Below are 21161 nucleotides of genomic sequence, written 5' to 3'. Positions count from 1 at the left end.
TCTCTTAAATGGACAATTCTGGAAGCTTCTGGTTACATTTATGTTTTCTAAGTGCTTTTTTTTATATGTCCTCAGTCTTGGTTAAATTGCTATAGACAATTAGCAATTTCTAAGAGGCACGGCTCTAGGGGAATCAGAAAAGACACTTCATTCTCATTAGACACTTTCTCTGGAGTTCACTTTCTTTTTTTTTTTTTTTTAATGAAGACAATATGCAAGGTTAATCTATTGGGCTTCTTCAGATCTAAAATTTTATGAAACAGCTATTAACACCCTTATCATGAGCAAACATGATATGATGTTTGTTCTATGATTGTTTTGGTCAATCTTAAAAACCTCTTCACTCCCCTGATCCTTTAAATTGACAATTTCTAGATTTTCTTCAATTCTATTAAGTCTTGAAGTTAAGGGATTAAAGATGAACTAATTATTACAGGCAGAATAATATCGTTAGGGGGAAAAAAAAACCCATCACTTTCCTGGGCTTTTTGGTGGTAAAGTATTAGGTTACTATCTTCATGGAATTGTTTATGAAAATTTATAGTGTATAGCATGCTTATCTTTCCTTTTACTAGCAAAAGAATTTTTTTTTCCCAATGAAATTTTATATAACACCTAACTATATAAAATGGACCATAAAGGGCAACGCTCTAATGGAGGTTTGTAAAGGCCTAAAGCCCCACAGACTCAGTCAGCCCTTGTCCCTCCTTCACATCCCATCCAACAAAGGCTCTTTAGGGTGCTTCCCAGGCAACATGGAGTGCACTGTGAAAACCATCACTTTATAGCATCTTTAAATGTTAAAGATTCCAATATGCATTAAGAATCAAAGCTTCATATGAAATAAAGCAATTACTTCAGAAGCCCTCTTTACTGCAACTTCAATAAAACATTATAAAATCCATTTCTTCTCAATTTAAACACAATATAAAACTTATCACAGACACATCTTAGGAAAACTGCCTTTTTTAAGTGGTGAAGGAATGAACACACAGCATCAACGCAAACAATACCGGCTATAATATAGTAGATCAGGAGGAATAATTAGTAATTCCTCCTATGGTAGATGTCAATATAAGATATCAAATACACATTAACAGTAAAATGGATCAAGATTAATTTTTATTGCACATTTGCTTACAAATTTAGGTAGAGCTAAGCCTCAAGTATTAAGTTAGTTTCAGCCATATTTCAATCACCTGAATTACAGCAGTGAATTGCCTATATGTTCCCCTAGGATTATGTTTCAGAAACTAGAACATTAACCTTCCCAATTTGTCTAGTTTACTGGAGCACAGATTTAACATTTGTTTTTAAAAAATTTAACCACTCAAAACCAAATAGCATACTGTAAAGAGAACAATGTTTATGCCTATTCATATAACTCAGGCTCAGAGAACTTCTGATTACATAATATTGTAAAGGGTCTTCAAAACTATTCAATTCTTGTATGTATAATTAAGCATTTATTTTGGAAAATTTTAATATTTTGAGAAATTGATTCTCTCATAATCAGGCTTTTATAAGGTCTTCCCTCCCCACCAAAAAAACAACACACAATGACTCCAAATTTAATAAAGGAACCATTATCTTGGACAAAAGCTTCAGAATAGTATTCACATTCTCTTTTCACTGTACTCTGTAGTTTAAAGCAAAATATGCGTACAAATTGAAATAATACGGCATTTGAGCAGTCCATGCTTTAAATAGATCTGGAACATTGATGGCCTGATCAAAAAAGACGCAAGAATGAAAACAACTACTATTGCAAACATAAAATTTTGGCCATTAATGAATCAGAAGTAATGGCTGATGCTCCTACTTTAAGCTCATCAATATCATATTAAAAAAAAAAAGTGACAACAGATATTTGGCAGTATCTTCTAAATTATTTATCCCAAATTCTCAAATGGAAAGTTATTTTTAATGCCTCACACTTAAATTTTATACTTCAATCACTCATGTTTTCCTTTTCAGACTGTTCAGGAGAAATAATTCTACTTAAATTTTTAACCTAGTAAGTTTTTCCTCTCACACAGTTTTACATAAAAAGTTACTGAAATCACAATTCTGTGGCATTTGTTTTTAATCATACAAACATTATATACCTAAACTGCACTAAAGAAATTAGATCCTTTCTTATTCTATCTAGAACGATGTTACCAAATTTGTAAGAACTCTTTTCCATAACTCTGCTTTTTAACAATCATGATTTATGAAAAATGCATTTCAACTCCACAGCAAATTAGCATCCATGCTTATTCCACATAGGTACTGCTAGTGGTCCCTGTGGTGTCCTTTCAACAATGACAAACTCATCAGGGTTGCCAAATGCCTCATAGAAAACCAATAAATCTTGTATCGCACGCTCTTCAATCTGAAAAAGGGTGAAAAAAAAACTTGCTTTAATCTTTTAGCAGGATTATATTAGCTTTCCAGTTTCCTTTTGCAGAAGTCCCACTTTCTATGAATACAATGCAGCAGAATTAAATTAGGTATCCTGCTATCCCCATGGCAAGTAGAAGGCTTAAAGCCTGAAGAATAATCAGATACCCGCCCTCTCTTAAATTTTAATCTTGTGCAGAAAGAAAAAAACCCTGAAAATAGTTGTTGGAATCCATTCATTCCAATAACTTCAGTGAGATACTTTCTGCTCTACAAGTCTTCTAACTCTTCAGGGCAACTATGGGTCTTATCTGTTTCTAAGCCTGGATCCCTGGTCCTTCAACTAAATCTGTGGAATTTTAATATCCCTCTAGTAATTTCTCTTTTCCGTAAGTTAGCCAAAGTTGGTATCTGTGGCTTACAACCTAAGAACACTTACTGATACAGAAGCACTAGATAATGCCGAGTTCATTATTGATCACTTTTATTCTTTTTAATATTTATTTATTATTATTTTTTTTTTTAGAGAGCACGCACAAGTATGGTGGGAGGGGGAGAGGGAGAGAGAGAATCTTAAACAAGCTCCACTGTCCAGTGTGGAGCCAGAAAGGGGGCTCAATCTCATGACGCTGAGATCATGACCTGAGCCAAAATCAAGAGTCACATGCTTAACGGATTGAGCCACCCAGGTGCCCCATTGATCACTTTTAAAAACTAAAACAGTCCAAAGTATCACCAGTGCTTAAAAAAAAAAAAAAAATTACCCTGGTGACAATTTAGTCTAAATTAATTATCCTGAATTCCTTCAATTAATACTATTGAGTGCCTCAGTTTAGTTTTATATAACATTTTAATGTGATAAATATATGCACCTCTATGATGAAAATAAACATAATTTTCTCAAGATGAAATGTAGTATAGTTCTTCTCTAAATTAAGTCCATAAAGGCACATTACTTACCTGAATCAAAGCCAAGGGTTTTTCTCGACTTCTGATAAGAGCTGCTTCCTGCTGTAGTTCTTCTTCTACAATAGATGCAAAAGTGACTGGGGCTACCATGGAAGGAGCAGTCAATGAAGAAGACAGCCAGGGACTGAAAGAATAGTAACATGAGTTCTCATTCATCTTCCCAAATTTTTGCATATAAATTCTCCTCTGAAATATTCAACAGTGTTACATTTTTTTTCCCCCAGTGACCTACAATATAAAGGGACTTGGAAGCTTTTGCATTCTCTTTACAGAATGGTGAGATGAAAAACAGAGGAAAGGAGAGCTAATATTTTATTTGGATCAGTGTTGTAGAGAAAACTTTAGAAAACACCAAAAGGATGGATGGAGCAGAAATGATATAACCAAACAGAAAAGTAACTCAAACTGTGGAGCAGACAATAGTCAGAAAACTCATTCTATTCAATATTCTACTCCCAATTTTTAATATTATCTTTCACTGCTAAACAAGAGCCTAGCTTTGGAGGCTCCAAAACTAATCAATTAGCCTTACTTGTGACTGTCTACAAGTGGTAAATCTGAAATATGGTTGCCTTCTGGTCCTGGGGTACCATGAGTCGAGCATCTGCAAAACAAATGCCAAAACTGGAGATTAAAACTTCTACTAATATTAGTAAAACTGTTTATTAACAGAAATACAGAGGAAGAATTACAAGTCCTGACTCAGGATACAAGTTAATGTGTGCAGTCAGACTTACCTTTAAAATTGTAAGTAAAAAAAAATCTATGCCTGGGTGGCTCAGTCAGTTAAGCGTCTGCCTTCAGATCTAAGAGTCTGGGATCTAAGGGTCCTGGGATCTAAGGGTCCTGGGATCGAGCCCCGCATCCGGGCTCCCTGCTCGGTGGGGAGTCTGCTTCTCCCTCTCCCTATGCCCCTACCTGTTTGTGTGTGTACACGGGCTCTCTCTCTCAAATAAATAAATAAAAATCTTTTTTTAAAAATCCTGTGTATAAAATACCATAGAGGAAGATCTCGCAAGAAATGGTCTGTTTCTTCTAATAATATTCATATAACCATTTACTATTATCAAACATACATTAGGAAATACAGAAAGCTTTGTATATAAAGTTTTACATTAATAAGTTTATGAATAAAAGTGAAAAATTAGCACTAAGTTTCAAAATACATACAAACTGGATAATTAGCAGCCAAATTTATGAGCAACTAATATAGTAAATATTTTGCTAAGCCAGAAATTATAGGATGGTAATATAAGATATAATTTCTATGTTCTAAGAACTCACAAAATGAGGAAACAATATATAATTTGAAGTATAGCAGAAAATAATTTAAGACACTAACAAGGACTATAAAAATCAAAAAAGATTTGGTCATTTGAGAGGGCCTCACGGAGAAGACAATAAAAGAGGTGTAGGATGAGGGGTTAGGAAGTATTCCTGTAAGGGAAAAAATTAACAAAGGTACTACAGAGACTGGCCTAACTGTGGAATTTTACAGCTAGAAAAGTACCTAGAAATTATCTGGATTAATCAAATGCCCTCTTTCAGGAATGAGCAACCTTAGGCTTAGTCAGGTTTAACAGGAAGTCAAAGAATGAACAAACTGGGTCTAAAATATTGACTTCCTGATTCATTTATGGATCATTTGTGGAGTTACTAGGTATGTGTAGCACTATGGTGCTGAAAATCAGGCTGATTAAAACTCAGTCCCTTCAGGAGGGAAAACTGAAAGGGGAGAAATCAGAGAGGGAGATGAACCATGAGAGACTATGGACTCCAGTAAACAAACTGAGGGTTTCAGAGGGGAGGGGCAGTGGGGGGATGGGGTAGCAGGGTGATGGGTATCGAGGAGGGCACGTGGTTGTGATAAGCACTGGGTGTTATACGCAAGTATTGAATCACTGAACACTACATCAAAAACTAGTGATATACTATACACTGGCTAACTGAACATAAAAACAAAAACAAAATTCAGTCCCTTCCCGTCTAAAAACTCTGAGGAGAGAGATTTAAAAATCTATTTATAAAGAATGATAAAACAATGGGAGATAAAACAATTGATACTTGTACCAATTTGCATAAAGTAGTATGGATTCACAGGAGAAATTGACATGAGGGCGTATGCTGTTGGCTTCACTGAAGAAATGGCATTAAAGCTGAGGAGAGTGGCATTGAAGTAGGGTTTTTGGTTGTACATATACATGAAATGGTAAAAGACTTTGGTGGCTTAAGTAAAGACAGGCTGTTCTTTTCAATAAATAGAATGATAGGATTAAGAGTTTGGAAGAGATTAAAAGAGAAATAAAATTAAAATGAGCCAGTAGGGCCAGAGTACAGAGTGCACTGAAAGCTAAAACGTTTAGACTTGATGTATGGACAAATAAATTTATTGAGAGTGTTTTCATGTATATTACCTCATTTAATCTTTGCAATACTCTATAAAGCATGTATTATTTACATTAGTGATTAGGGAATTTAGACTCAAAGAATATTATATATATATATATATAACTGCCTGACTCACAGGATGGGAAGTAGCAGAAACAGAACTCAAAGCAGATCTTTTTCACTCAGAGGACAGTATGTTTTCCATTATCACAAACCTGCCTTGATTTCTATTATTTCCCTTAGTTTAGAATACATTCCACTACAAATGTTTTCTTATTCTTTAAGGACTGGTTCAAATATCACCTTCTCTCTCCTCCTACAGCACTTCAAATACTATTATAGAGCTTCCCACACTGTGTTGTTATTGTTTGCACATCTGTCTTAACTGCTAGACTAGTCTCTCAAGGTACAGCACTGTACCTCATTCATGTGTCCAACAGGACACCTGGAACACAGTTGTTTGTAAAAACAGAATTAAAGAATAAATAACAGAATCAGAAAGCCAAAGGATTTTAAGTATGAGATAAAAGCAGGTTTTTGTTTTTTTTAAGTTCCTCATTCCTCTGAATTACTGGTAACTTTTTTCTTCTAGATGTTAGGTACTGAATGAAGTGAAAATAGTATAGTTATATGTTCTTAGTTTTAAGTTCTAGGACTTGAAATCTACTGGATGCTTGACCTATGACATCCAAAATAAGAGAAGTCTCCAGGATGAAGTAGAAGACTTCTAGCCAAGAGAAAAATGAAGCTAAGGAGATGAACTAGAAAGTTACTGGAATAAATGTTACAAGATGAAGAGAATCTAGACTAGAATAACTACAAAATAAATGGAAAAAAATTCTACATTCTGATGGAAGAGAGAGCTACCTTAGAGACTAAATGCAAATTCCCATGGTTAAGTTCCTTGAAAAGTCCTAGGAAGGAAGGAAGGAAGAAGGAAGGGGAAGAAGGGGAAAGGAAGGGGAAGGGCAAGAAAGAGGAAAGAAAAGAGAAAAGAAAAGAAAAGAAAAGATGAAAAAAAAAAAAAAAGGTCTTAAAGTCAGTCCGAGGCTAGAGATTAGAGGCCTTCTAGGGCACTAAAGCATAATATGCTAGCCTCTATTAGGTGTATACATAAAAGTGTTAAATACAGGCCTAGTCCCTTAAATGTGTTTGAAATATCTAGTTGGTAAGTCTAAATGAGCACACATAAAAGTTAAATGAATGACTTGAGTGGTGCTCAAAAATCCCTCCCTGGTATCTGGGATTGGTTAAAAATTTTGACACTTTCAAAGAAATGGAAAAATATTGTAGAATCAATTGTTAATAAGTAAGAAGCAGCAGCTACAAGCTGTCTGTGAAAATGGTATGGTACTGGCTAAAACAAATTGAGTATCAGAACTAAAGTATCTTATATAGGCCTTGTTAAATCACAGTTGAGCAATCAGAGCTTAAGTATAACAACTTACCTGTATAACATTTTATAATTTATAAAGTACTTCCATATACGCTGTCAGATATAAGCCTTATGATAGACATTATTGTTCTTATTTCAGATGTGATGAATCTGGTTCAGAAAGGTTCACAGAGGGCTACTGTGTTAGACTGAAACTCAAATCTGTTTTATAAGATTGTAATCTCAGAAGTCTTTCCATTCATGATTTTTCAGTGGATAATCTCATTAGTTATAAATTTATCCAAACAACTGAAAGTCCATGAAAATTTCATCTTAGAATGAAGTAAAACTATTAAATAGAGCTATGATTAAACAAATACCAAAAACATACTAAGCTTTCAGATAATAAATACAGGTATTTGCAACACAGAAACAGACATCTCAATAGACAATCTGTATAAAAATTGGCCTTCTGAAAATAAAAGCAACATTAAAAGGCTGGCAAAAATAAAATCCTCTCAGTGATTTTTGTTCAAACTGAACAACATTAATCTTACCAAATTTAGGCTTTGAGAATAACTAAATTACTTCTTACTCGTACAATCGACTTTCAACTTTTTTAAGGAATTCAGTATTAGCTTAATTACAAAGATTTTTATGTAAGTTTAGAGCTGATATAATTTTTGTCTCACAAGTAGTTTTCCTTAACAATAAGAAACACAAGATCAGTTTCTGTCCAGAATTACATAAAGGGGTGTTTAAGTGGAAGGAAAATGAAAGAAAACACATGAAAATGAAAAAGAACACGTAAGTAACAATGAACACATAAATTCCACAAATCCCTCTTTTCTGCATTTTAACATCCCCAAATAACATTGCCATTCCTAGATTTCCTTAGCCTTGAGAGAAAAAAAAACCACATTTTCTACAATTAAAACAAGAATATAAGATTTGAGGAATTTCCTAAGATGAACTCCATTACACTTGCCACACAAATTCTCTAAAGGACCACAGCATTTGTCTTCTAGCTATAATTCTATTACTTCTATTTACACTGCCTCTATTACACTTCTCCTCTCTTAAAAATCTCATCCTATGTTCAAAAGCTTGTGGCAATAGATCAATATTTTTCTAATACTATTTATATGACCATACATATAATGACCAAATATTTGGCACTGAATAAGAAAAGTGTTTATGAACTATTACTCAGGCCCTTCTTCAATTGGGTTTTTCCTGACAATTCCAATCCAGTCATTTTTTCCCCTCTCTGAACCACTCACCTGGCATTTAAATCATATACTGCTTGTGACTTAATACTGTTACACTGTATTGCAATTTCACTCTTGATTTTTCATTTAACTTTCATGTGTGCTCATTTAGACTTACCAACTAGATATTTCAAACACATTTAAGGGACTAGGCCTGTATTTAACACTTTTATGTATACACCTAATAGAGGCTAGCAGAATGTTGTGCATATGTAATTTGGTGAATTACTATTTTACTTTGTTTTATTATTTCCTTTTTAAAAAAGCTCACTTTTGATTTCACATTTTCTGTAATAAAATTAAAAATGAAAGTCAAGCTGTTTCCATTCTCAGTCATCATATATTACACAGTGATCAGTGATAATATACAGCTATTTAAAACATTTACTTCCACTTACCAAACAGCCAAGCTATGGATGGCATGACACTATTATACACTCCTTTATAATACTCCTGTATTATAGTGTATACCATTATAATACTCCTGTGTAATACGGTATACTATTATACACTCCTTTACAATTTTCAAACCAGTATAATAGCAGAAGCCACTTTTCACAATTAAGAGCCTTAATGTTATAGCACACTCTAGTGATCAACTATGAAACCACAGATCTTCAATATGGTAAGACAGACTTATCCAAAGAAAATAAAATTTCAATCTATAGTGTTAGTATTTAAAATGTAAAAATATTACAGAAATGAACTTAATATTCATGCCTTACAATTTACACACCTAAGGCATACACTATAACTTACTCAGATGTTACCTGAAACAGCTACAATTTTACCTCATTTATTCATCTTGTTCTCACTGAAAATATTCTAAGCATTGGTAATTCAGTGAGGATCAGAGATCAATCTCTCATTGAGATGACTCTCTTCTCTTATGCTTTCACTGAACATATGTTAGATACACAGATATTAAAATACTTGTAGTTGAAAACATTAAACAAAGAATCACACTAATCTGTGAAAAGTGTGAGGAGTGAGAATTGCTATGGGAACGTATCACAGAAAACTGACCCACTAAGGGAAGTCTGACTTCTCCAAAGAGTATGACTGAATAGAGACTGAAAGAAGAATCAGTCAACTAGTCAAAGGGGAGGTAAGTGGCAAGAAGTAAATGGCATTTGAGAAACTGAGAGAAGAAGATAATGAGAATCCAGAGATGTTAAAAGAGAAAGATAAGAGGTTGGAAGAAAACAGACTATGCAGGCCTTAAAGCCCAGATAAGAATTCTATTTTTTACCCTAAGAACAGTAAGATCTGCCATTTCAAAAAAGAATATAACTGGCTCGGTATATTGGAGGAGAGGAAGATAGGTTATGCCAAGACCAGTTAGGAGGCTACTCAGGTGGCCCAGGTGAAAGATCACAGTAATCTGAATGAGGGTAAAAACAGTGGAGATAAAATTTAATATATGATTTGAGGAATATTTAAGAGCTAAAACTGGCATGTCCTGATGATAGACTGAATACTGGTCAGGAAGATGGAATATTAAAGACTTGCAAATGCCATTTAACAAGGAAGGAAACTCAGAAAGAATGGGCTTTTTAAAGAGAACTTTATTCTTTAAGTATTATGATATACTTTTTTGTTTCCAACTACCCATAGAATATTCCATTCTTCTCATGAAGAACTGGATTTCATATATGCATTTTTTTAATTGAAGTAGAATTGACATACAATGTCATATTTGTTTTAGGTGTACAAGAGTGATTAACAATTCTATACATTATGCTATGGTAACCAGAAGTGAAATCACCATCTATCACCATACAACGTTATTACATATTGTTGACTATATTCCCTATGCTGTACTTTTCATCCCCATGACTTATTTATTTTATAACTGGAAGTTTGTAGCTCTTAATCCCCTTCATCTATTTTGCCCATCCTTCCAACCCCTTCCCCTCTGGCAACCACCTACCCATTCTCTGTATTTATAGACATAAATGTTTTGCTTGTTTCTTCTGTTTTGTTAGACTCCACTTAAAAGTGAAATTATATGGTATTTGTCTTTCTCTGACTTATTTCACTTAGCATAGTACCCTCTAGGTCCATCCATGTTCTCACAAATGGCAAGATCTAATTCTTTATGACTAAGTAATATTCCATCTCTCTCACACACACACACACTCTCTCTATCTTCTTTATCCATTAATCTATTGACAGACACTTATGTTGCTTCCATATCTTGGCTATTGTAAAAAATAATAATGCAATAAATATAGGGGTGCATATATTTTTGGAATTCATATTTTTGTTTTCTTTGGGTAAATCAGGAAGAAAAAAATCAGGAAGAATGGGCTGTTTTGTATTTTTGTTTGATTTTATGAAAGGGGTTTGAGGAAAACATTGTTTGGTTTTAGACAAAGTTAAAGTACTTCTGAACATCCAAGTAGGAAGGAGTTATGAAGAAGACACCTGAGTATGTCTGAAGCTCAGATGATAGTTGTGGGCAGGCAATATAATTTTTGAGGCTTTAGTGTATAGCTGATAACTGAAAATAGAAGCTCATGAAATGGTGTAGAAAGAATATAAAGTGAAATGAGAAGATGACCTGTAATTGAACTTCAAGTAGAATGAGTCATATAAAAAGTTCATGGTTTTGGCAATATGGAGATCACTGCTGAACTTAGCTTGAACTATTTCAGTTTAGTAATGGGACTGGAAGCCAGACTGAATTAAGAAGTGACTGGGAGCTGACAGCTCTTGAGAAATCTGGCTGTGAAGGGAGTAGGGGATTGGTAATGATAGGACAACTGTTAGAAGAAAGTGTGGGAGATGACTGAGGGATTCATTACCTCACCCAGATCACATGAGATCTAACACATATACAAAACCAGATGGGAGGTATCCACCTAAAAGGACAAGGCTGAATATCCACAAGAAAAGAGAGGGATAATTAATAGCTTAAGGCATTTAAAGTGGAAAGGAATGAAGATACCAGCACAGGTATAAATATTAACCATAGATAGGAAAAATAACTCTTCCAGTGCAAAACAAGAAAGGAAAAAAATGAATAAAAATAGATGCAGATTTGTTTCACAGTAAGAAAATAAGTTACATGTTTTTCTATTTAAAAGCCTGGTCTACATCACTTATCACACAACTTACAAAAACCAGTGGTATTCTTATGTTTCTCTTATATCAATAAAAAGACTATATTCAATTTTTTAAAATATTATGATAGATGCAGGATCATTAGAGTATAACAATCAATTTTTTTTTAATTTCTAAAAAAAATTTGGAATCAAAAAACGTAATGAGATGTACAGACTTTTTAAAACATTTGTTTAGAATTATGTACATAATAGACACATTCATAAAAGAAATATATAAACATAAATGCATGTGTATGTGTACAGTGGCACTCAAATGCAGTTGAAAATAAACATTTTTACTGTGAGAATTTAACAACACTTAAAAGCCTACCTGTCACTTAGGAATGGAATAAAATGCCCTTCCCTCAACATCTTTAAGAATACAACTTACAAAACACTGAATAGTTTTACATTGTTTAGGTTCAGTCATTTTCATTGTATCATAAAATGTTCACCAAACTTTGTTAGTACTTTTTTTCTGAAATACATTTTGAAACTAATAAAAAAATACGCATTCAAATACTTTTAATACATTGATGATCACTGGCATGTTAACTTCTGTTGCCAGGTTAATTCATTTCTATATCAATTCACGAAGAAAATTTCTTCTGCCATCTCTGTTTAAATGAAGTATGCTCTGAGAGAATCTTAAATCATAACTATTTCAGTCAGAATTTTCTTAATATTAGACAATTAAATGCTGAAATAAATGTTGAGGCTGATTTTTATACACTTAATTACTTGTGTAAGGTTTCTCTTCTCTTTTGGACTGTGTTCTCTACGGGCAGGGGCTATGTTAATTTTATCACTGTAACTCTAAATATTTGTCAATTTTAAGACTACAAATATCTTACATCACATCCAGTTCTGTAATTATGATCCTAACAAACCAGCCTTAATATTCTCACTTTTTCATAAGCAAGCATATAACAAGTTTATCTATTTGATGTTAGAGTTACATTTAAGACTTTTATAGTGTTCCCCTTATAAAAGTTTTCACAAAGATAGGCAGATAGACCAAATGATTTCTTCAGATTCTTTCTGATCTCCGATTTTCCATATTGTAAGTAAATGGCTCAAGATCTTTGGTCCCAAATGTATGTTATAATAAGGCAGCCAGTCACAGCATCAACAACGAAAATGTTTAAAGAATTCATCTAAACCAATAATTTCCAATGTTCTTGTTAGAAGACTGACAGTTCCTCCGGAGCTGCTTACAGAGCAGATATGATGAGGTTAAACTATAGTATGGTTCCCAGAACCCTCTTCTTGGTACAATCACAGAAATTTATACTAACCTGTTTGATAATACTGGAATTAGACATAAGATTTCACATTAAAAACACTTTAGGGGGAAAAGGTTTAACAAATAGTGTTAAAAAAGCTTTATCATTATGTAAAACAATATTAATCTGGTCACAGCTGACATTTTTAATTACATTTTTGTTTTGTCTAAAATACCTTAGGGTTTAATATCTTTGGGAGACGTCATATTAGCAGAAATAAGAAAAAAAAATCCATTTAGCCAACCAACTTGAAACAGTTCTTTCTTCCAACACTGGACTATCTAATGCTCCAAGAATGATCCTTTTTGTACAATGATTAAGAGAATTTACATAACATGGCAGAAAAGCTATTTTTTATTAGAAAATTGCTTTTAAATTATGTTTAGATTTTCATGTTCCATGTAGGCATTTAAAATATGAAACATCTTTTAAAATACATTGAACTTTAAAAACTAGTATCAAAAACAGCTAGAGAAAAAACTGGAAACACCTAAAGGTCCATCAACAGATTCAGATATATGGGTTGCTTTATAACAATGAAATACTACTCAGCAATAAAGTGGAATGAACTAATGATACACATAGCAACTTGGATGAATCGAAAACTATATACTGAGTAAAACAGAATTTTTAAAAGTACAGACTAAATGATCCTATAGGTGTAAAACTAGAATATACAACATAGTCTCTACTGACATGAGGATTAGTATCTGCATAGAGAGTAAAATGGGGAAGGGAGGAAGAGATTACTAAGGGGCATGAGGAAACTTCTGAGAATGATTGTTATAGTCATTGTCTTGAATGTAGATGGTAATGGGTTCACAGGTGCATATATATGCCAAAACATCAAATTGTACACTTCAGATTTATACAGTTTACTGTAAGACAATTATACCACAATAAAGCTACAAAAAGATAGGCATGTTAATTTTGAATGTAAAAGAATGTGTAAAACTCTGCCTGATAAATTTTTAAAGATTCTTTCAGAATGTAAAACCAATACAGAACTTTTTAAGGTAAAAAAATGTTTAACTTATTACCTTTCAACTTTTGGAGCCGGGGAATTTTCTGTTCCTTTAAAACAAACTTTTTTGACATGATCTCCAGTAATAGATTTTTTTTCTTCTAAGAAATCCCGGAATGACTTGGATGAAACTGAATGCAGAGAAGATGCCCTGCAAAAGACAACAGAGATCATGTTAAAACATCCATTTTTTAAAAGGTCATTGCTAGAAATCACAAGGAGAAAAGGGAGAGAATGTATACAAAAATTTTACAGTGATGATATATAGTTTTTAATGTGATGTTGGATTCTTGCTGTTAGTTGCGAACTAATCAAAATGATGTGATAAAAAACAATGGAGACCAACACTGAAGATAACCCAGATGTTGAAATTGCAATGATATTAAAAACAAGTGTTAAAACGATGTCTCAGGCAACAATAAAAAATGCTCAGAATAAACTGAAAAATAAGCTCAGGGAAAAGAAACTATGAAAAAGAACAAAATAGAAATTCAAGAACCTTTAATACAATATTTAAAAAACAAAATTCACTGGATGGATTTAACAGCCAGAAGAGAATCAGTAAAACTGAAGATAAATCAACAGAACTTTTAAAACTGAACAGAGGGAAGAAAAGATTGAAAAAAAAATCTGCCACGGGGACTTATCAGATAGTATCAAAAGGTCTACCATAAGTGTAACTGGGAGGACCAGAAGGAGAGGTTAGAAATATGGCAGACAAAAATATTTAAAGAAACAATAGCCAAGCATTCCCCAAATCTGGTGGAAGATATAAAGATTTCAGCAAACTCCAAAGAAGATTGATCTAAAGAAAACCATACTTAGGTATATAATGAGCAAGCTGCTAAAAACCAAAGATCAAAAGAAAATCTTGAAAGCATCTTGAAAGAAATACAACACAGTATGAAAACACCTAGCTTATTAGAAACAAGGAAAGCCAAAAGACAGTGGAACAACATCTTTAATTTGATGAAAGGTAGGAAAAAAAGCTATTGATCCAGTATTCTATATGGGTGAACTTGGACAAGGATCCTCTCCAAGTCAGGATCAGAAACGATTACAGTCCTGGCTGAACCTTGATTACAGCAGTGTGGGAGACTTGAGCCAGGAGCACCCATAAGCAATAACTCAGTGAAGCCTGACCTAAAGGAACTATAAGACAATAAACACTGATTGTTTTAAGCCATTGTTTAGGGATAATCTGTTACAAAGCAAGAGATAACTAATATACCATTGGAATTAAAAAGATAATAAAAATTATAAGTAACTTTATGTAAATAAATTTGACAACTTAGATAAAATGGACAAATATCTTGAAAAAACAATTTATTAGGGGCACCTGGGCGGCTCAGTTGGTTAAGCGTACGATTTTGGTTCAGGGCATGATCTTTGGGGTTATGGTATCAAGCCCTGTGCTCAGTGGGGAGTCTGCTTCCCCTCTCCCTCTGCCCCTCCCCCCCCCCCGCCACACTCTCTCTCTGAAATAAATAAATCTTTAAAAAAATATTTATCAAAGAAAACAAAAATATAAAATAATATATATAGACCTATCTCTATTTGAAAAATTGAATTAATACCACTAGTTTTAATTGTAGAAATTGACAAACTGATTCTAAAATTTATATGGGAATACAAAAAAACCTAAGCCAAAGTATTCTTTTTTTCTTTTTATTAACATAAAATGTATTATTTGTTTCAGGGGTACAGGTCTGTGATTCATCAGTCTTACACAATTCACAGTGCTCATCGTAGCACATACCCTCCCAATGTCCATCACCCAGCCACCCCATCCCTCCCACCCCCCTCCACTCCGGAAACCCTCAGTTTGTTTCCTGAGATTAATAGTCTCTTATGGTTTGTCTCCCTCTCTGGTTTCATCTTGTTTCATTTTTCCCTCCCTTCCCCTACGATCCTCTGCCTTATTTCTCAAATTCCTCCTATCAGTGAGAGCATATGATACTTGTCTTTCTCATGATTGACTTATTTCGCTTTGCATAATACCCTCTAGTTCCATCCACATTGTTGCAAATGGCAAGATTTCATTTTTTGATGCCTGTGTAATATTCCACTGTGTATATATACACCACATCTTCTTTATCCATTCATCTGTTAATAGACATCTAGGCTCTTTCCATAGTTTGGCTATTGTGGACATTGCTGCTATAAAATTGGGGTGCACATGCCCCTTCAGATCACTACATTTGTATCTTTGGGGTAAATACCCAGTAGTGCAATTGCTGGGTTGTAGGGTAGCTCTATTTTCAACTTTTTGAGGAACCTCCATACTGTTTTCCAGAGTGGCTGCACCAGCTTGCATTCCCACCAACAGTGTAGGAGGGTTCCCCTTTCTCCGCATCCTCGCCAACATCTGTCGTTTCCTGACTTGTTAATTTTAGCCATGCTGACTGGTGTGAGGTGGTATCTCATTGTGGCTTTCATTTGTATTTTCCTGATGCTGAGTGATGTTGAGCACTTTTTCACGTGTCTATTGGCCATTTGGATGTCTTCTTTGCAGAAATGTCTGTTCATGTCTTCTGCCCATTTCTTGATTGGATTATTTGTTCTCTGGGTATTGAGTTTGAGAAGTTCTTTATAGATTTTGGTTACTAGCCCTTTATCTGATATGTCATTTGCAAATATCTTCTCCCATTCTGTCGGTTGTCTTTGGTTTTGTTGACTGTTTCCTTTGCTGTGCAGAAGCTTTTTATCTTGATGAAATCCCAATAGTTCATTTTTGCCCTTGCTTCCCTTGTTTTTGATGATGTGTCTAGGAAGAAGTTGCTGCTAGCCAAAGTATTCTTAAAGAAATACAAAGTCGGAAGAAGATAAAACAAGACAGAGTAATCAAGACAGAGTGGTACTGACATAAGGATTAACGAACAGATCAGTGGAAAAGAATAGAGAGCTCAAATATAGATCTTCACATCTATAGTCATTTTAATTTAAATAATTAAATTCCCAAAACAATTCAGTGTAAAAGTATTTCATCTATAATAAACAAATGGTTTATAGAAGAAAAATACCTTTACCTTTATCTCACACCATATCCCAAAATTAATTCAAGGTGGATCACAGACCTAATGTAAAAGCTAAATATCCTAGAAGAAAACAAAACACTATCTTCATAACTTGGTGGTAGGCAAAAGTTTCTAGGATTTATACAGGAATAAATATCAAATAAAGAAATGGTGAATTAGACTTAACCAAAATTAAAACTTCTGATCAGAAGACACTGTTAAGAAAACAGAAAATATCTGCAAAACATGTATTTGACAAATGACTTGTATCCAGACTGTAAAAAGAACTCCTAGAGGGGTGCCTGGGTGGCTCAGTCAGCTAAGCATCTGCCTAAGGCTCAGGTCATGGTCCCAGGGTCCTGGGATTGAGCCCCGCGTGGGGCTCCCAGCTCAGTGCGGAGCCTGCTTATCCCTCTCCCCACTGCTTATTCTCTCTCTCTCTCTCAAATAAATAAATAAAATCTTTTTTTTAAAAAAGAACTCCTAGAACTCAAAACTAAAAAACACAAGTAATAAAAGGCAATTTCAAAGAGCAAGCAAAAAACGATTTCAATAGACACTTCACAAAGAAAGATATGCTAATGATCAATAAGCACATAAAATAGTGCTCATTATTCATCAGGGAAACACAAAACCACAAGAGAGGCTGCTATACACCCACCAGAATGGGTAAAATTAATTGACAATATCACATGTTGGCAAGAATATAAAATAACCAATGCTCTCATACATTGTTGGTGGGAGGATAAAATGGTACTAATACTATGTTAATAGGTCTGGCAGTTTCTTAATAAGTAAACATATATCTGTATAATCCAACGATTGTCCCTAGTATTTATCCAAGAGAAATTAAAATATATGTCTCTAAAAAGGCTCAAACAAGAATGTTAACAGCAGCTTTATTCATAATTGCCAAAAACTATTCAATAGGAATAAACACAAATTGTATATTCATACCTTGGAATACTACTGAGTAATAAAAAGGAATAAATCATTGGTAAACACAATCCAGATAAATTTGAAAGACATGCTGAATGAAAGAAGCCGGAGAGAAGAAACTACATTATGTTTCATTCTCATTATACAAAGTTCTAGAAGAGGCAAAACTAATCTGTGGTCAAAAAAGAAAAATCAAAACAGTGGTTGACATTGGTATGGAGCAGGGGGCCAGGATAAAAGAGAACTTTCTAAAGAAAACTTTGGGATAATGGTAATGCTCAGCAATTTATTAAAAAGATAATAAACAATGACCAAGTGAGGTTTTTTCCAGGAACGCAAGGTTGGCCTAACAATAAAAAAAAAAAATCAATATAAAACATACATTAACAGGATAAAGTAGAAAAATCTTATGGAGGGCGCCTGGGTGGCTCAGTTGGTTAAGCAACTGCCTTCGGCTCAGGTCATGATCCTGGAGTCCTGGGATCGAGTCCCACATCGGGCTCCCTGCTCAGCGGGGAGCCTGCTTCTCCCTCTGACCCTACCCCCTCTCATGCTCTCTCTCTCTATCTCATTCTTTCTCTCAAATAAATAAATAAAATCTTTAAAAAAAAAAAAAAAAATCTTATGGAAAAGGCCTATGATCCAAAATATGACCAATAAAAGGCAAAGATCTGAACATGCATCCCAAAGATATAAAAATGGCCAATAGGCCCTTAAGAAATGTAAAATAAACCACACCTACTAGTAGCTAAAATGAAAATGATTAAATGTGCCAAGTATTGGAAAGGATATGTAACAACAGGAACTCTCACACACTGCTGGCAGAAATATAAAACATGACCATTCTGGAACACTGTTTGGTGCTTTTCTTATAAAGTCTAACATTCACTTAACATATGATCCAGCAATTCCACTCCTAACTATTTACCCAAGAGAAATAAAAACATGTCTATTATGACTTTAATAACTTTTTTCATAAAAATATACTGGAAACCCAGTATTTCTCAAAAAAAAGGAAGAAATTATGGGATAAATGCAACAACATGGATGAAGCTCCAAAACTTTAAATTGAATAACAGAAAGCCAGACATAAAATAGAACATTACTGTACTTATATGCCATTTACACAAAATTTGAGAGCAGGCAAGAACTAAGTTATAGTGACAGAAATTTCATCAATGGTGGCATAGGTGGAGACTGAGAAAAGGTACTGGGATGACAGAAATATTTCTTTTTATTTTCATTGGGGTGGTGAATACACAGATGTATACATTTGTCAAAACTCCTATACATAAAATTAGTGCATTTACCATATGTAAATTATACTTTGATAAAGTTACTTAAAAAAAAAAAAACAGTATAGAAAAGGAAATCTGAACTCCTTCCCAAATGACTAAAATAAAGTTGAAAAATGCCAAGTTTTGGTAAAGAGGTGGAGAAAGCACAACTCATATACCACTGATGAGAATGTTTTGTGATAGCCACCAAAAATGAATATATGCATATCCTATGACCCAGTTATTCCTAGTTATATACCCAATAGAAATGCAAATGTACTTCACCAAAGACATGAACTAGAACATCTATAGCAACACTAATCTTAATAGTAAAACAACGAAGATATTCAAATGCTAACAAAAACTGAATGAATAGATTAGCTGCAGTATATTTACACAGTAGAAATTAGTACTCATCAAAATATGACGGAGTCTCATAAATATGTTGAACAAAGGAAGCCAGACACAATTCTATTTATATACATTAAAAGAAAATCTATGGAAAGAGAAGTCAGGATAGTGGATGATAAAAAAGATAGTGGGTTGGTGCAGGGGGAGGGGACATAGAAGGGTGGCAGGAGGGGACTCAAGATGCTGGTAATGTTACTTCTTGATTTGAGGGCTGGTTGCACAGGATGTGTTCAGTTTGTGAAAATTCAACCTATACAGTTATGATAACTGTACTTCTTTTTTTTTTAATTTTTTTTTTTAAAGATTTTATTGATTTATTTGACAGAGAGAGACACAGCGAGAGAGGGAACACAAGCAGAGGGAGTGGGAGAGGGAGAAGCAGGCTTCCCGCGGAGCAGGGAGCCCGATGTGGGGCTCGATCCCAGGACCCTGGGACCATGACCTGAGCCGAAGGCAGACGCTTAACGACTGAGCCACTCAGGCGCCCCTGATAACTGTACTTCTAAGTGTATATTGTTTTAATAAAAAGTTACTTAAAATGTAAACCTAATTTTACATTGATAAAATAGAGGAAATAAAAATTAGGTTGATCTAAATACACAAAATTAATCACACCCAACATAGGTTTAGTTAAAAGTGGAATGTATTTTAGACTAATACGAAAAAACAGGCAAACAATTAAAAATCATCTATACAGACTAATTTAGCTTTCAAAGATTTCATATTCAGATTTTATGATATCAATCTCTTAATTCAACAATGTTTTATTTTACAATCAATGCAAAAACAATTTGTAGGATAACAGGGTTAGGCACAAAAGCTCTGTTGCTAGACTGACTGGGTTCAAATTTTAGCTGACTGTGAGAAGTTAACCTTTGTGTTTCAGTTTCCTCATCAATAACAGGATACTAATACCATCCCCATCATCATAATGGTTGTTATGAGGATCAAATGTTAATTTGTGAAAGAATACTTAAAATAGTACCCAATACAGAGAAATGCTATGTTAAGTCTTACTATCCATGATTTTCATAGCATTTAACAAAACTTATTGTGATTTAAGAGAAAAAAAGACAATGAGAACAAAAGTTCTGACATGAAGATATATAATCAGTTATAAAAGGCTTAGTATCTCTTTCCTTCTAAAGTCTTAAAATATTTTAAAAAAATAAAATTAATTTTTCTATTTATTTATCAGAGAGAGAGAGAGAGAGCACAAGCAGGAGGAGCAGCAGAGGGAGAGGGAGAGGGAGAAGCAGGCTCCTCGCTGAGCAGGGAGCCCGATGCGGGACTCGATCCCAGGACCCTGGGATCATGACCCTAGCCGAAAGCAGATGCTCAACCAACTGAGCCACCCAGGCGTCCCCAGAAAAAGTAATTTTAAAAGATAACCTTTAGTTATTAGTTATTTAATACACTAGATCTGCACCATATCCTTAGCATCATTTTCAGAATCCTTAACATTAGAGAGTCAAAATTATAAGCAATAATAATATGTAAATAATTTCCATGCCTTTTTTTTTCTATTTTTCTTTACTCAGAGAACAAAGTGGTCATGTTACTAAGTGAACACAAATGCTAACAGGATAATTCCCCAAAAAGTTAAATTCATACTGGCAAGAAATCATGAAGTCCATACCTAAATTACATTCGTAAATTATTTGAGATATCCCATAAAAGAGCAAGGCTTTCTAAAATCCTGGATTTTG

The 21161-nt window shown here is 34.0% G+C and overlaps 1 protein-coding gene across 3 annotated transcripts in view; it reads right to left on the bottom strand.

The window, feature by feature from the left end:
- Nucleotides 1-1105: 1105 nt before the first annotated feature.
- The window catches only part of IBTK (inhibitor of Bruton tyrosine kinase), a 100333-nt gene continuing 80277 nt past the window's right edge, over nt 1106-21161 (bottom strand). For all 3 annotated transcript variants that reach the window (XM_032409385.1, XM_032409383.1, XM_032409384.1), the window contains 4 exons: nt 13825-13959; nt 3887-3958; nt 3346-3478; nt 1106-2377 (listed from right to left, as the gene is read on the bottom strand). In XM_032409385.1, coding sequence (XP_032265276.1) covers nt 2246-2377; nt 3346-3478; nt 3887-3958; nt 13825-13959 — 472 coding nt within the window. In that variant the 3' untranslated portion in view covers nt 1106-2245. The remainder of the gene's footprint in view (nt 2378-3345; nt 3479-3886; nt 3959-13824; nt 13960-21161) is intronic.

Source organism: Phoca vitulina, unplaced genomic scaffold, assembly GCF_004348235.1.
Source record: "Phoca vitulina isolate PV1807 unplaced genomic scaffold, GSC_HSeal_1.0 scaffold11, whole genome shotgun sequence".
Classification (NCBI taxonomy): domain Eukaryota; kingdom Metazoa; phylum Chordata; class Mammalia; order Carnivora; family Phocidae; genus Phoca; species Phoca vitulina.
This window is presented reverse-complemented; position numbering and strand designations above follow the sequence as displayed.